Source organism: Raphanus sativus, chromosome 9 (assembly GCF_000801105.2).
Source record: "Raphanus sativus cultivar WK10039 chromosome 9, ASM80110v3, whole genome shotgun sequence".
Taxonomy (NCBI): Eukaryota; Viridiplantae; Streptophyta; class Magnoliopsida; order Brassicales; family Brassicaceae; genus Raphanus; species Raphanus sativus.
Genome location: NC_079519.1, coordinates 27,881,878 through 27,897,049, shown reverse-complemented (window position 1 = coordinate 27,897,049; position 15,172 = coordinate 27,881,878). Strand labels below are relative to the sequence as shown.

The 15,172-nt window shown below is 32.5% G+C and overlaps 2 protein-coding genes and 1 pseudogene across 2 annotated transcripts; all 3 read left to right on the top strand.

The window, feature by feature from the left end:
• The first annotated feature begins 3,675 nt into the window (after nucleotides 1-3,675).
• On the top strand, nucleotides 3,676-5,983 carry LOC130500196 (uncharacterized). Its single transcript, XM_056994952.1, has 10 exons — nucleotides 3,676-3,822; nucleotides 3,909-4,173; nucleotides 4,278-4,374; nucleotides 4,457-4,581; nucleotides 4,665-4,749; nucleotides 4,834-4,963; nucleotides 5,031-5,224; nucleotides 5,306-5,429; nucleotides 5,510-5,725; nucleotides 5,825-5,983. Exons 1-10 carry the CDS (start codon nucleotides 3,676-3,678, stop codon nucleotides 5,981-5,983), a joined length of 1,542 nt encoding a protein of 513 aa, XP_056850932.1.
• Nucleotides 5,984-6,874: 891 nt separating this feature from the next.
• On the top strand, nucleotides 6,875-8,307 carry LOC108825413 (uncharacterized). Its single transcript, XM_056994951.1, has 6 exons — nucleotides 6,875-7,154; nucleotides 7,248-7,316; nucleotides 7,414-7,590; nucleotides 7,706-7,912; nucleotides 7,989-8,233; nucleotides 8,299-8,307. The coding sequence occupies exons 1-6, from the start codon at nucleotides 6,875-6,877 to the stop codon at nucleotides 8,305-8,307; spliced, it is 987 nt and encodes a 328-aa protein (XP_056850931.1).
• A 44-nt stretch (nucleotides 8,308-8,351) lies between these two features.
• LOC108839107 (uncharacterized) lies at nucleotides 8,352-13,148 on the top strand (annotated as a pseudogene).
• Nucleotides 13,149-15,172: the final 2,024 nt, after the last annotated feature.

Sequence of the window (15,172 nt, the reverse complement as noted above, 5' to 3'; positions counted from 1 at the left end):
AAATATTTTAAGTTGTGAGATTTTAAAGTTTTGAGGTGATTTTAGGGTGTTTGGGTGGAGTTTCTTAGTTAAAAAAAATAAAACTCAAATCCCATTGTTTTAGGTGATATTCTAGAGTAGTTTAACAAAAATCACCTAAATCTCTACAACTTATTAAAATCATCTAAAACTCCATTAAAAAACAAATCACATCAAATGCTAAATTGAATACATCCCCCTAAAATTATTTACGTAATTCAGCTTGCTTTTAGAAAATTGAACTATATTCAAAGCTACAAATATTTTAACATGTTTTTTACTATAAAGTTATACAGTGGATCAAAAAGTGATACTGTGACGGACCAAAAACGGTAAAGAAATTTTTTATGTAATACTAAATCTAACTTTACAATAATCTAATACTAATTTTTTATTACTGATTAAATATAACTTAAATAAATATTATAATTAATATTTAATAATATATATATAAATAATAAAGATAAATTAAATGATAATAATTATTTAGTGATTTATATTTGAAAATAAAATAAAATACATAAATTGCTATGATATTTTATTTTTTATAACATAAAGACAATAATAATAATTACTTGGTGATTTTTTCCTTGAAAATAGAATAAAAATATTTTAATTATGTAAAACTAATTAAAATACAAATAATATATTATACTTAAGTTTAGTTACAAATTTAAAATGATTAATAATAATAATAATTGAACTATATTATTCAATAAAACATAATAAAATATATATATTAAATATTTAGTGTGATGAATAATGTTACACTAAATTACATTTGGTGAAATAGTGTTATTTTGTTGTTCTATTAAATATGAAACTACACTAAATTTAATGTTTTAGTGTTTTTTTTGTAGTCGGCTTTGGCCTTGGACCCCGATAGTTCCTTTTTGAGTACTAGTTTCAGTTTGGAAAATTTACCAGTTTTGAATATTCTGGTATTAGACATATAGGCCCTGTTTAAATATTTATTTTTCTATAACTTGGTTTTTATTCGAATATCTTTTGTATACAGTGTGAATCGATTATTTTTATTCTTAAATACGGTTTGGTTTGATGTAATATGTTATATATAGTTATACAATTTTACCCAAAGTAACCAACAAAAAATCAATAAGATATTTTTATATTATAGTATATATATTTTATTTGTTTTATCGATTGATCCGGTCAGTTTGAATCGATTATTTTTATTTTATAAATACGGTTTGATGTAATATGTTATATTCAGTTATACAATTTTACCCAAAGTAACCAACAAAAAATCAATATGATATATTATAGTATATGTATTTTATATGTTTTATCGATTGATCCGATCAGTTTAAAAAAAAAAAATTTAGTGGTATAAAATTTATTAGATAATACATTGTTTGATCTATGTTTGGTATATCTTTCAACTAATATACATATAATATATTAAATTCTTTTATTATATAAACTACAATAATGTGAACGTTTCTTGTGAAGACCTGAGGTGTAGTACCTTGTATCACGAAGGAAGGTCCAAAGGAAAGTGTGTCATGGGACACGAAACACTAAAGATTTGTCGGTTCTTTCAAAAAATCGGATGGCCAGTTCATGCATCATCATGCATATTAAATTCTTTTATTATATAAACTTCTTTTATTTGTCGACCGTTAAAAAGGGAAGTCTTATGCAGCTTAATATTTATTCACATCAACTACATCCAGTGGCAGATCTGGAAGTTACTTTTACATGGGACAAAATTTTAATATCAGTGTATAATTTGGAACATCATCAAGGGCATTATAAAAATTTGCACACAGTTACATGAAAATTTTCAAAAATCATAAAGGGCAACTGTCCCACCCAAAATGGGCGTAGCTCCGCCACTGACTACGTCCACAAATTTTTAAAAAGAAGTCATATATATATAACTACATTGATAAAAAAAAGTATTTAACCAGAATCTTTTAATTCTTGTGATGAAGGGTTTACAGTTATCTGCATAGTCACATAGATTCGAGTTTTGGCCACCTGAACGTCTTAAATGGTAAAAAAATGAAACTTATGCAGGTTTTGTGGTGATTACACAACAGTTATAAAAAAAATACTCAGACAAAAATCATACTACTTCTGTTCCTGAAAATAAGATTTTTAGATTTTATTTTTGTTCCATAAAAATAGATTTTATTTTTGTTCTATAAAAATAGATTTTTTATATTTTAAGGTACTTATTGATACTTTTAAGATACATTAATTAAAAACATTTGAACTGACTAAATATTATTGATTCATAGTTATTGGAAAGTGTATAATAAATATAAATAATAAGTTTAATTGAAAACATTGATTTTTTTTTAATATGTGTGAATTGTTTAGAAAATCTTATTTCCACGAACGGAGGTAGTATATGTTAACTTTTTGTGGAAATATAGGCGAACATTGCGTGAGATATATTCATAAATCATAATGGTCAATTTGACGTGGGGGTATATATATGATATATCCTTGCGTGGAGATAGTCATATAGGCTAACCTTATGTGGAGACATAGTCAGCTATAGTTAGAACCTTTATGTGGTGATATAGATATAGTGAGATAAACGAACCTAGTAATCATGTGTCGAAATATAGCTATATGGATTGATTATGTGTGGAGATAAAGTCACATATGCTAATTTAGTGTGGGTATGCAAAGTACTAGCTTAAGATTTTGAGGTGAAGATTATGTGTGTAGTTAGATGCTCGTTCATTGTTTTATGTTTTGTTAAAAAATGTATTTGGATCTATTTTCAAGGTTTCTATTTTGGGAGTGCTTATAAGTTCTTTCTATGCTGTATTTATGGCTCTTTTCAGATATTCTTAGCTTCTAGATTTTGTGATAGTTTGTTTGCATCTATCTTATTAAAGTAGAAGTACCTTAGGGTTTTGTTTGGTTATAGGGATAGGAAAAAAAAAAACTGTTTGCCTACTGAGATATCTAACTAATACGAAAATTTACAAATGGGCTGTGCATATGACAATATCTATCTTGGTTTCATCCACATTAAAATCGACAGGGCCTATTTACACATTAAAATCGAATGGGCCTATAACATTACAACGAAAGTACTTATCAAATATCCGTGCAAATCTTCTCATTTACGAAAAGAATATTCTTACTTCATCAACACGAAATTAGGATTGTATTTACTAGATTTCTCGAATGATTCCTAAATATTCTCTTCTGCAATGATATCTACCAATTTATTACTAATTTACATATTTGAAAGTTAGTTTTACCAAATTTTGGCGTGTATATCTCATCATTTAAACGAAGATATCAAGCTTCACCCCCACGAAATCGAATCTTCCAAATAAAGTAGTTATTGTGATATGTTTATTCTCCATAGTTATTCCTAAATTTTCTCAAATCAATTATTGTTTAAATCTACCAATATCTTCACATTTAATCTTCACCCCCACGAAATCGAATATTCTAAATAAAGTAGTTATTGCGATATGTTTATTCTCCATAGTTATTCCTAAATTTTCTCAAATCAATTATTATTTAAATCTAACAATATCTTTACATTTAATATTATTAAAATCATTTGCTATAACAGTATTGCTCGCCTCATATATATATATATATACAAGGCTATCGCTTCTTTTCTACAAATACATTCAAAGTTCACAAAACAAAACAATGGCAAACAATCAAGCTTATGTCTACGTCCACAATGTCAAACCACACAAAGATGCTTGGAGAGTGCACGTGAAGCTACTCCATTCATGGACATCGAATACAAATTTTGGAGGGGAAACTCTAGAATGTGTTCTTGCTGATGAAAGAGTAAGTCATCATCATCTTTCTAAACCTTGAAGATATGATTTATCTCTTCTTTAAATTTTGATTGTTGTTATTTTATGGGTGTTTAGGGTGGCAAAATTCACGCAAGTTGCAAAAGAAATCTGATGTTCCGCCTCAAACGAAATCTCCCGATTGGTGAATGGAGATTCATAGAACACTTCAAGGTTGCTGCTTCTGGTGGAAAATATCGACCAACCCCGCTACCATACAAAATCAACTTCACAAGTGACACACTGATCTCTCGGTCAGTGTTTGAGGACGACAATCCATGTCTTTCTCTGGTGAATTATGAAGATTTCGGTACGGATGCTTTAGATGTAAATGTCTTAATCGGTATGATCCTATCCTTGTGAAAATATATCTATATGTTACTTTACTAGATCCCTTTGTAGATGCATTTTTGTTCTAGACATAATATATTTTTCTTTTTTGTACAGATATCCTTGGCGAAGTCATCGATCTTGGAGTAGTACAAACCGTGCAAGTACATCAACAAGACAGGAAAAGACTTAATTTCCGCTTGCGTAACACAAAGTAAGCTTCGTACGATTTCTGGAACTTCAAATTATACTGTTTAATATGATTTGAATGTCACTTATAAATATGTTTTATGCAGTGGTCGTGATGTTGCATGTTGCTTGTGGGGGAAATTTGCTGAACAATTTGAGTCCATTATCGAAGATGGATCTGTTCAAACACTAATCTGTTTGATTAGGTTTGCTAAAATCGGCTCCTACAACGGTATATACATGTACATAAAATAAGTTCCATAACTGTACAAATCGTGGCCAATATATTAAATATATGTTAATATGTAATTGTAGGTGAGTTACAAATCACAAGTGCATTTGATGCTTCAATTGTAACTCTCAACCCAACCATCAAAGAAGCCATGGAGTTTAAAGAAAAGTAAGTTATTGAAACAGATTGTTAATATACAATAATATATTTGGATTGTCATTGTTATTTATATATTATTTTTGCTATTTTCAGACTTATGCAAAATGATCTTCCTCTTACTATTGTTGACAAAAAGAGTGAGAATAAGGTGACTAAGATCCAAAAAACGGATTGGGAAGATGTTCAAATCAGATCCATCGCTGAGATATTGGATGCAATGGAGGTTGTATTATCATATTATATATCTGACTAACAAGCATTGTATTGAAAATGTGGGTTGTGTATTGCAGGTTCAGAGTTGCAAAATCATATGTTCAATTGAATCTGTTGACACAGATTGGGGTTGGTTCTACTTTGGATGTGTTGCACACAACAAACGTGCAACTAAGATTCGTAACAATCAAATTGGAAACTTGACTCAAAACGACAAACCATTATGGCGTTGCGAAAAATGTCACTCACATGCTGAAAAGATTGAACCAAAGTAAGTGATAATGCATCTATGTTATGAAACACGAGATGTCTTTATAATGGTTTCTACTAATTGCTTTGTAATTCAAATCAGGTACAAATTGCATTTGAATGTGAGAGATGACAGTGGAGAGTGCAAATTGATGATGCTTGACACTGTTGCCAGTACCATTGTTGGTTGTGATGCTGTTGAGCTTTGGGATGGTTCATTTGATGAGGCAAGTATATTTTCTCATAATTTTTACCTTTTGTTTTAGTTTGATGAATATTTATATCAAACTATTATCTAATTTTGCAGATAGAAGATCCTGAACTAATCCCCATGCCCCTCGGAGCATTAGTTGGGAAGTCTTTTTGTTTTGGAGTATCTATAAGCTCGGGAAATTTAGATAAAGGATCGAACACCTACTTTGTTTCTCAAGTTTGGACTGGTGATAATCTTCTTAAACTCGAGTCTCATTCTGAACCTGTTTCTGCCTTAGAGACAAATTCGTCCACTCTTTCTACTGGGGAGGTTTGTGATCATTATTTGCTTTAATGATTTCATTCCTAAGTTAATTTCGATTTATATACTCATCTCAGATTTATTTGCTGATGTCTGTCTTATCACTAGGTTCAGAAACTCAAGGCAAACTCTGAGAGCTCATCTGAAGGATTTACAACACCAACTGTTAAGCGCAAGGAAGAAGATGCTGAGCTGAAGGACATTACCTCAACCTCAAAGAAGCTATGCACTAAGACAGTGAAGTTGGAGAAGAATAAGGTTGATTAGAGACTAAATGATTGTGTTATTGGTTTGTTGCTGAATTGGTTTTCGTGTTTCTGTTTTTTCTGTTTTTTATCTTTTGTTTTTTCAATTCTTATGATGTGTTCTGGATTTAAGATGATAAATTTAATTATTTATTTATATTGTTTTGAATTCCTTCAGTATCATGTATTCTATAATTAAATTTAAGTATTTATTTATATTGTTTTGAATTCTTTCCATATCATGTATTCTATACTTATTACTTTGTTGGTTAGTTTATTATTATATTATAACAACCAAAAACTATCAGTCTACGCAGATCTACAACATATACTTCCATGACCTATTCTACCATACAACTTAACGTTGAACATAGTCTAATGCTTGCATTGTACCGCATATCTTTGTAGGATAAAATTGACAACTTACATGTTATGGCTCTGCGTCACCAGATAAAGAGTTGTAAGATAGATAACTTCATTGTTGGTTCTGCTTCGCTAAGTTACTTCATTCACTTCTACTTCGCCTATTAACCTGATGTCATAGAAAATATCTTTTAGAAGATGCATATATTTGTCTTCTACTTTACGTTTAATATAAAAGTAAATAAGAGCAATAATCAAATTATATATTTACTAAAACAATGTAATAATAATTGATTAAAGTACTAAATCTCCGCAAAATCAAGTCTACAATATAATCTTACCAATATCGATTTTAATTTTGATTTGGTAGATATTTAGTTTCTATTTACATATAATCATCACTTACAAGAAAAGATTATGCAACTTGCAGACTATCACCCTAGAATATATTTTACACCAGATTTGACAAACCGAAATAAACACAAGTAAAGAGTCAAGGTTTATTAGATACACAGCCGAAAAAGCTTCAAAGTTTCTGATACTGGCCACAATGAAACGTAAACGTGATCATGGCAAAGGTCAACCAAACAAAGAGAATGAGAGTCCTCATCAAAATGAAAACATTGCCACTGCTGGAAATGAATCCGACCAGAGATGGTGTCAAACTCCAAGACTGCAAAGGGAAAATCTTACAGTACCAGTACAGTCTATTTTTTCAAGGCTTTCCGAAGGGATTTATAAGAGTCCTGCTACTACATCTATTGGTCCTATAGATGAACCAATCTCAAACACTCCAAAAACACCAAGAAACAAACGCAAGACATTTCTAGGTATATGGTCTACTTTAATAATGATTAATTATGAACAATTCTGATTAAATTCCTATGTTTGTTTTAACACCTTCATTTGTTTCAATTTCAAAGATATGGGTTTCACGTCAGATGCTTCTAAGAATACTCCAGAACCTACATCATGTCTCACGGCATTACCATGTCAGTACTACTTTCATTGATATTCTATTTTGAATTTTGGCCTCTCAATGACTGCACCTAATTGTTCAGTTTTATCAATCTTTTCTCAAATTAATAGCACGAGAGTTAAACACCAGTGAAGACAAAACAGAGCATGGGGAAAAACCACCAAAACGGAGTAGAAAACACCTACATGCCAATTTTACCAGTTCAGCTATGGGTTTATTTGGCTCTACCGAACAACAAATATCACCAACTCCAGAAACCTCAGCAAGCAAACAGAAGAGGAATATAGGTAAATTGGCATGTATAGTGAAAAATTGATTTTTTACATGATATAAAGACATCAAACAAAGGTAAAAGTAGGAACTTACTGGCAATTTGAACTGTGTTTTTCATATCTACTGCAGCTAGCTGTACTCCAGAACAGGGAAGTTGTCTCACTTCAAAGAAACGAAGAAAGAATCCTCCAGCTGTGTTAAAAGACATTACAAAAATATCTCAGATCTTTGTAAGAGATAAGGGAAATATGCAATCAAACACAGTCGATGGTACATGCGAAGATCATGACAGTGACGATGATGATGCAGACATCGACAATGATATCGATTTTAGAGGTTTACTAATTTACTATTTGGCTTCACTATTGATTGTTGTATTGCACATCTGTTTTTAATATTTTAAAATATGCAGGAGTACTTGAAGAAATTGATGATTCTCTAGAGTTTGACTGTAGTTCCCAGGAGAGTTCTGATACAGAAACTGAAGAAAACCATTTTGCTGATGATGTTGAGCTGGAAACTGAATATCCTCAGTCTTCCTCTCCAACGGAGACGCTTATTGCAAAGACGAGTGCACGTGCAACTAAGCGGATGAAAACCAAATCCAGTGGAAACGATTACGGTAAGAATTCACGTTATGCTTACATAATTTTGATTGTTTCCTGTTTCTCAATCTATGACAGTAATATTTTTAAAATTTATGTTGTTCCGAAAATATACAGCTTACATAGATGAAGGTGATCCATCATATACGTGTTCTCACTGTTGTGCTATTATGTGGTATGGCGAGAGGATCAACAAACGTAAAAACAGCAATAATCCTTCTTTTTCACTCTGCTGTGGTCAAGGTCAAGTTGTTTTGCCTCTATTAAAAGACCCACCAACAGAACTTAAACGATTGATTGAAGGAGATGATAAAAAATGTAAGCATTTTCAGAAAAATATCAGAGCTTATAACATGGTCTTCTCATTTACTTCTCTGGGTGGGAAAGTAGAAAGATCTCTAAGAAAAGGAATAGGGCCAGAGATGTTTCAACTTCAAGGAGAAAATTACCATCTTATGGGTAGTTTACAACCACCCAAAGGAAGTGAAGCTAAATTTGGCCAAATGTACATCTGTGATACTGAGAATGAAGCTGAGAACAGAGCCAAATGCTTAAGGTATAAGTTTTCTATCCAGAAATTTCATATTGAATGGAACTAATATTGATATCTAATCCATCTTATGTTTAGTAAGTTATATTACTCAATTTACCCAGATATAACTGCATTCAATTATCCCGCCCTAAATTTTGTTTTTTTTTTAACTGCAGCCAAGGTAAAAGGAGTTTTAAAGGCAAGCAGAAGGACAACTTGAGGAAAGAGATCATTGAGGTTTTGATGAAGGTGTTAAATGAAGTGAACCCATATGTTAAGACCTTCAGATCAGCAAGCCAGCGATTTAATACTAATCCTGAAGAAGCTTTTCATATGAGGATCATTAGTGATCGTCTAAAGGATGGCAGAACATACAACACACCCGAAGCATCTGAAGTTGCAGCTTTAGTTCCTGGAGATTTTAATCTGGATATGGATAAAAGGGATATAGTACTTCAGAGACATTGTGGAAAACTTCTGAGAATTAATGAGATACATCCCTCCTATTTGGCACTGCAGTATCCTCTATTATTTACACATGGAGAAGATGGATTTAGGCTTGGTATAAAGAAAGGAGTAACAGAAGCTACTAAGAAGATGAAGAAGCAGACAATTAGTATGAGACAGTTTTTTGCTTTTCGCTGTCAAGAACGTAGGAATGAGTCACACACTCTCTTGTATGGTAGGCGACTGTTTCAGCAATTTGTGGTGGACGCCTTCACAACCATTGAGTCTAACCGTCTACGATATCTCAAGTTCAATCAGTCTACTTTGCGATCTGATAGTTATGACTCTATCAAACAGTCAGAGAGTAAAGGAAAAATCGATATGCATGACCAAGGAACAGAATTTGTGTTGCCAGCTTCTTTCACTGGTGGTCCACGATATATGAAGAATAATTATTTGGATGCTATGGCTATTTGTAAGCATTTTGGATTTCCAGATCTGTTCATCACTTACACATGCAATCCAAAATGGCCAGAGATCACCAGGTTTCTAGAGAAAAGAAAATTGAAGGCAGAGGATAGATCAGACATTGTTTCTAGGATCTTCAAAATGAAACTTGAATCATTGATGGATGATTTAACAAAAAAACAAATTCTTGGGAAGGTTTCTTCGTGTAAGTTGAAAACGTTCAGCTTTAGCATTTGATTTTATAATCTGTTCTTATTTTATACATTAACCCATCTTTTATATCTAATGTTACAGCAATGTACACCATTGAGTTTCAGAAGCGTGGTCTCCCACATGCACATATTTTGCTATTCCTGGATCCAGCATGCAAGCTTCCGACAACAGATGACATTGATAAGATAATATCTGCGGAAATCCCTAATAAAGACGAAGAACCAGAGTTGTATGAAGTTATTAAGGATATGATGATGCATGGTCCTTGTGGAGCAGCTAATATGAATTCACCGTGCATGGAGAATGGACTATGTTCAAAGTTATATCCCAAAGCATATGCTGCGAAGACAACAGTTAATAAAGAAGGATTTCCTATTTATAGAAGACGTGAGCAGACTGAAAATTTTGTCATGAAGAATGGGATGAGATGTGACAATCGATGGGTAATTCCTTACAATAAGAAACTGTCTCTTCGTTACCGAGCTCATATCAATGTAGAATGGTGCAACCAAGCTGGTTCTATTAAGTACTTATTTAAGTACATTAATAAAGGACAGGATCGTGTCACAGTGGCTGTCGAACCACCTGAACATGTAGTTACAAACCAGATGGAAACTGCTGGATTAAATGCAGAAAAAAAAAATGAATTTAAAGACTTCTTCGACTGCAGGTACATCTCTATTACTAACTTTCTATTTCACATTTTCGTTTATATGACTCTGCTGGTCAGGGATTTTGTTATTTAAATAATTTGTATTTTCTTTTGTAGATATGTTTCAGTATGTGAAGCTGGTTGGAGAATTTTTGAGTTTCCAATTCACTATCGATCTACAGCAGTTGAGAAGCTTATTTTTCATCTACCTGGTAAACAGCATGTTATTTTCAAAGGAAAAGATAAGATGGAAGCTGTAGTGAAACGGAAACTCATTCAGAATACTATGTTCTTAGCATGGTTTGAGCTGTGTAAAATTGATGCTTTCGCTAGAACTCTCCTCTATGCCCAAATTCCCAACTACTATACCTACGACAAGAAGCAGAAGAAGTTCAATAAGCGTAAAGAGGATTTGCTATTGGTAGGATAAATTATGCTCCCCGTCACTTGGAAGATGCTTATTATTTGCGCGTGTTGTTGAACGTTGTCAGAGGGCCTACCGGTTATGAATGCTTTAAAACCTTTGATGGTGTTCTCTATCCTGAATACAGAGATGCATGTTTTGCTCGTGGGTTATTAGATGATGATGAAGAGTACATCAACGATATAGTGAGGAGAAGTTTTGAAAGCTCCGGAAATGATCTCCGACATGTGTTTGTTATGATGTTGCTTAGTAATACTTTATCTATGCCAGAAACCGTTTGGGAAAACACATGGCAGTATTTGTCTGAAGATATGGAGCATAATCGTCGGATATTTTTCAACAGACCAGGTTTTAATTTATTTATTTCTTTTGAGCTAATTTCTATTTCTGTTGAAGTTTTATGTCAAAGTTCGTAATCACAATTTTTCTACTTGAAGATTAATATTTTGCCCCTCTGTGCTAATTTCATTCTTTTTTTTTTTGAAGATCTTTTGTTAAGTGATGAGGAGAAAAAGATGTTTGCTTTACAAGAGATTCAGAAGCATTTGAGGCGAAATGGGTCTTCTCTATCAAAATTTACTTCAATGCCACAACTTCCTCCTACAGACAATAGTGCTTCCAATGTTCTGATATTAGATGAGCGGAGTTATGATCGGCAAGCACTGCTAGAAACCCTTGATAGAGACGTTCAGAAGATGACGGCTGAACAGAAGAAAATTTTTGATGAAATATTGGCTGCTGTTAATGAAGGACGAGGGGTATGTTCTTTGTTTACGGATTTGGTGGTACCGGGAAAACATTTCTCTGGAAATTAATATCTGCAGCTATTCGCTGTAAAGGAGATATTGTTCTTAATGTTGCATCAAGTGGAATCGCCTCTTTGTTATTACAAGGTGGAAGGACAGCTCACTCAAGATTTGGCATACCACTTAGCCCTGATGAATTTTCTTCGTGTACTATGGCTTCTGGATCAGATCAAGCTAATTTGGTAAAAGAAGCATCACTCATTATATGGGATGAGGCACCTATGATGAGCAAACATTGTTTTGAAGCTCTAGATAGAAGCATGTCTGATATTATGGGGAAGCATAGAAAGAAACCATTTGTGGGAAGGTTGTAGTGTTTGGAGGTGATTTTCGACAGATTCTACCTGTAATTAATGGAGCTTGTAGAGCTGAAATCGTTTTGGCCTCGCTGAATAAATCTTATCTTTGGGAGTACTGTAAAGTCTTTAAACTCACGAAGAACATGAGGTTATTGTCCGGTGATTTGACACCCGAAGAGGCACAGGAACTTAAGGAATTCTCAGAGTGGATATTAAAGGTTGGAGAAGGTAAATTTCAGAGCCTAACGATGGTGAAGCTGAGATCGATATTCCTGAAGAGTTTTTAATTAGCGATTCTGATGATCCTGTAGAAGCCATAAGCAAAGCTGTGTATGGTGATACTGCTTCGTTACAAGAAAACAAAGAGCCTAAATTCTTCCAAGAGAGAGCTATTCTATGTCCTACTAATGAAGATGTGAACATGATTAATCAATACATGTTAGATAAGCTTGATGGTAAGATTCTGCCTTTACTCTGTCTTTTCGAAATTATATAATTTTTCAGGAATTATGTGCTAATTATGAATTGTCTAATCGCAGGCGAGGAGAAGATCTACATAAGTGCAGATAGTATTGATCCAATGGATAAAATTTCACTTAGTGATGAAGCTCTTGGTCCTGATTTTCTAAACACTATTAAGGTGTCTGGATTGCCAAACCATAGTCTTAGACTAAAGGTTGGTTGTCCTGTTATGGTTCTCAGGAATATTGCTCCTACAGAAGGATTAATGAATGGAACAAGGCTGCAGATCACTCAGCTAATGGATTTTATGGTTGAGGCTAGAATCATTACTGGAGAAAAAGTTGGGGAGACAGTATATATTCCCAGATTGTTGATAACACCATCAGATACTAGACTGCCTTTTAAAATGCGTAGAAGGCAATTGCCTTTGGCTGTGGCTTTTGCTATAACTATAAACAAAAGCCAAGGGCAATCATTATCCCAAGTTGGTATCTTTCTACCAAGACCGGTGTTTTCACACGGACAGCTATACGTGGCAATTTCTAGAGTGACATCGAAGAAAGGGTTGAAAATTTTGATTCTGGATAAAGATGGTAAGCCTAAGAAGACAACCATGAATGTTGTTTTTAAAGAAATTTTCAACAATCTTGAAGAGAAGGAGTGATGAGGTATGTCTTCTGAACTACTTAATTGTATTTTTAAAAAAAATGTATATTAGATTTTCACATATTTGTGTAATGCACCTTAACTTAATCTGGTATAAATTTGTTCAATGCAGATTTAATCGCAGCAAGAACGTCGATTCTACAGCCAGCAACACGCAGCATTGTTATAAACTTCTTCTTTTACCAGCATTGAAATTTACATTTTTCTGAACTACTCTGATTTGTACAATAATCCATGTTTTCATACACAAGACACGTTTACTCAATGATGCTATAGTACTTAGAAACTATTAGAGCAATCACAATCATGCAAAGAAAAATTATATATCCATTAAGCAGGTTATAACAAAAACAATGAGCAGCCATAACCTAAACAACAATGATATCTTAGAGTTTAATCTCAATTATAATTCTATATGATTCTAAGTTACTCTTTACTTATGAACTAATCATTTTCTAATATCAAGCATGAAAATTTGACGAGAGAGAAAGACAGTACATTGCTAACCTTGACTTTGTTCTGACGTTTAGCATATGTATTGTGCCCTGTGACCCACCAGTAAACGATCACCGAAGAATACTTCTTTTGGGTATCCTTATCGGCTCTCCATTAACTATATCCAGTCCATGAACTCAAAGCATAGAAAAAAAATATAATCACGGTTAGCAAGATTGTTTTACATGAGAATGTAAAAGATATCTAAAACAATATAACACATATTAGCTACAGATCAGAAACGGTGACAATGATTGAAAATCAAGATAACAAAATCAAGATCAAAAATTATTAAATAAAAACACAATAAATCAGAAAATTTGCTCTAATCTTTCTTAATTGAAATATTCAACTTGCCATTCCATTAATTTCTGATAAAGCTTTGCTTCTTGCTGCCGAGTCTTCTAATCTTTATCACATATACAATCTGATTTGGTCATTTTTCAGCTGTCGATATAGGAAAAATGACCGATCTACAGTTAATTGACAGAGAGTAACTTCGGTTAGAAACAGAAACAAACCAGAAAGATCTAAAACGCATAGAGTCAGATATTGGGAAGAACAGAGGAGAATGAAAATCTAACCTTCTATCTTAAACCATCTGAAAAACAAACTTGAAACTCTTTTGGAGAAACACAAAAGTATCCACAACAGAATAAACTGAAGATTTTTTCGATGAGATTTAGGTGAGAAGATGAGAGACCGTTCGGCGAAAAAGAAAGAAAGAGAGAGAGAGAGAGAGAGAGCAACACGTTAATTGTGGTTAGGTTTGATCAAACAGATTTTTTTCCCGGAAAAAAATCTGTGTATATAGTTGGGCCACATTTATTTTATGGACTATTTTGTTTATTACATTTTTAATTGGGCCAGAAATTTTACTTATTTTTATTTATTCTTCATATTTTTATTGGATTTAACTAAATTTGTAAAACACATAACTTAAAATGTAAAAAAGTTAACTATTAAATTTTACTATAAACACACATAATTCGATGTATCAAAAATTTGCTATTTTTTATTATTCCATAACAAAATTTTACTAAAAAAAAATTGTTTGCTAAAACATAATTAAGATGTAAAAATGAATCAAATTTTTCATATCCTTATAATTTTGTATTTCTCAAATATTCTGAACTAACTAAAAACACATTTAATACACATGGTAATATTTAAACCATTATGATTTTGTATAAATAAGCTATCCATTTTTTCGTTTTACAAACACATTCAATATACTGCTTCGGTTTTGCTCCCTTCGGTTTGTGAACAACATTTTTCGGAAGTATGTGATTACACAATACAATTACAAATACAAAGTTTAAAAACAAATATCATCCCAATATCCACGACGATGCGCGTGAATCAGCCTTTAATATTGTTTATCACAGTAAACTAAAAATAGTAGAAGTTGTACACATTAACCTTTTGTTTTTTCAAAATTTTATATATATCATTAAAGTAAAGACCCGCCCAGTTGGGCGGGTTAAGATCTAGTAATTTGTTTTGTTTTGAGTATTTCACCAAAAC

Bases quoted from the DNA above. Each gene is read 5' to 3' on its own strand.
- LOC130500196 (XM_056994952.1), top strand. From the start codon at position 3,676: ATGGCAAACAATCAAGCTTATGTCTACGTCCACAATGTCAAACCACAC. The intron at 4,964-5,030 runs GTTGTATTATCA...TGTGTATTGCAG, and splicing joins AGATATTGGATGCAATGGAG to GTTCAGAGTTGCAAAATCAT. The intron at 5,726-5,824 runs GTTTGTGATCAT...TCTTATCACTAG, and splicing joins CCACTCTTTCTACTGGGGAG to GTTCAGAAACTCAAGGCAAA.
- LOC108825413 (XM_056994951.1), top strand. From the start codon at position 6,875: ATGAAACGTAAACGTGATCATGGCAAAGGTCAACCAAACAAAGAGAAT. The intron at 7,155-7,247 runs GTATATGGTCTA...TCAATTTCAAAG, and splicing joins CAAACGCAAGACATTTCTAG to ATATGGGTTTCACGTCAGAT. The intron at 7,591-7,705 runs GTAAATTGGCAT...TATCTACTGCAG, and splicing joins CAAACAGAAGAGGAATATAG to CTAGCTGTACTCCAGAACAG.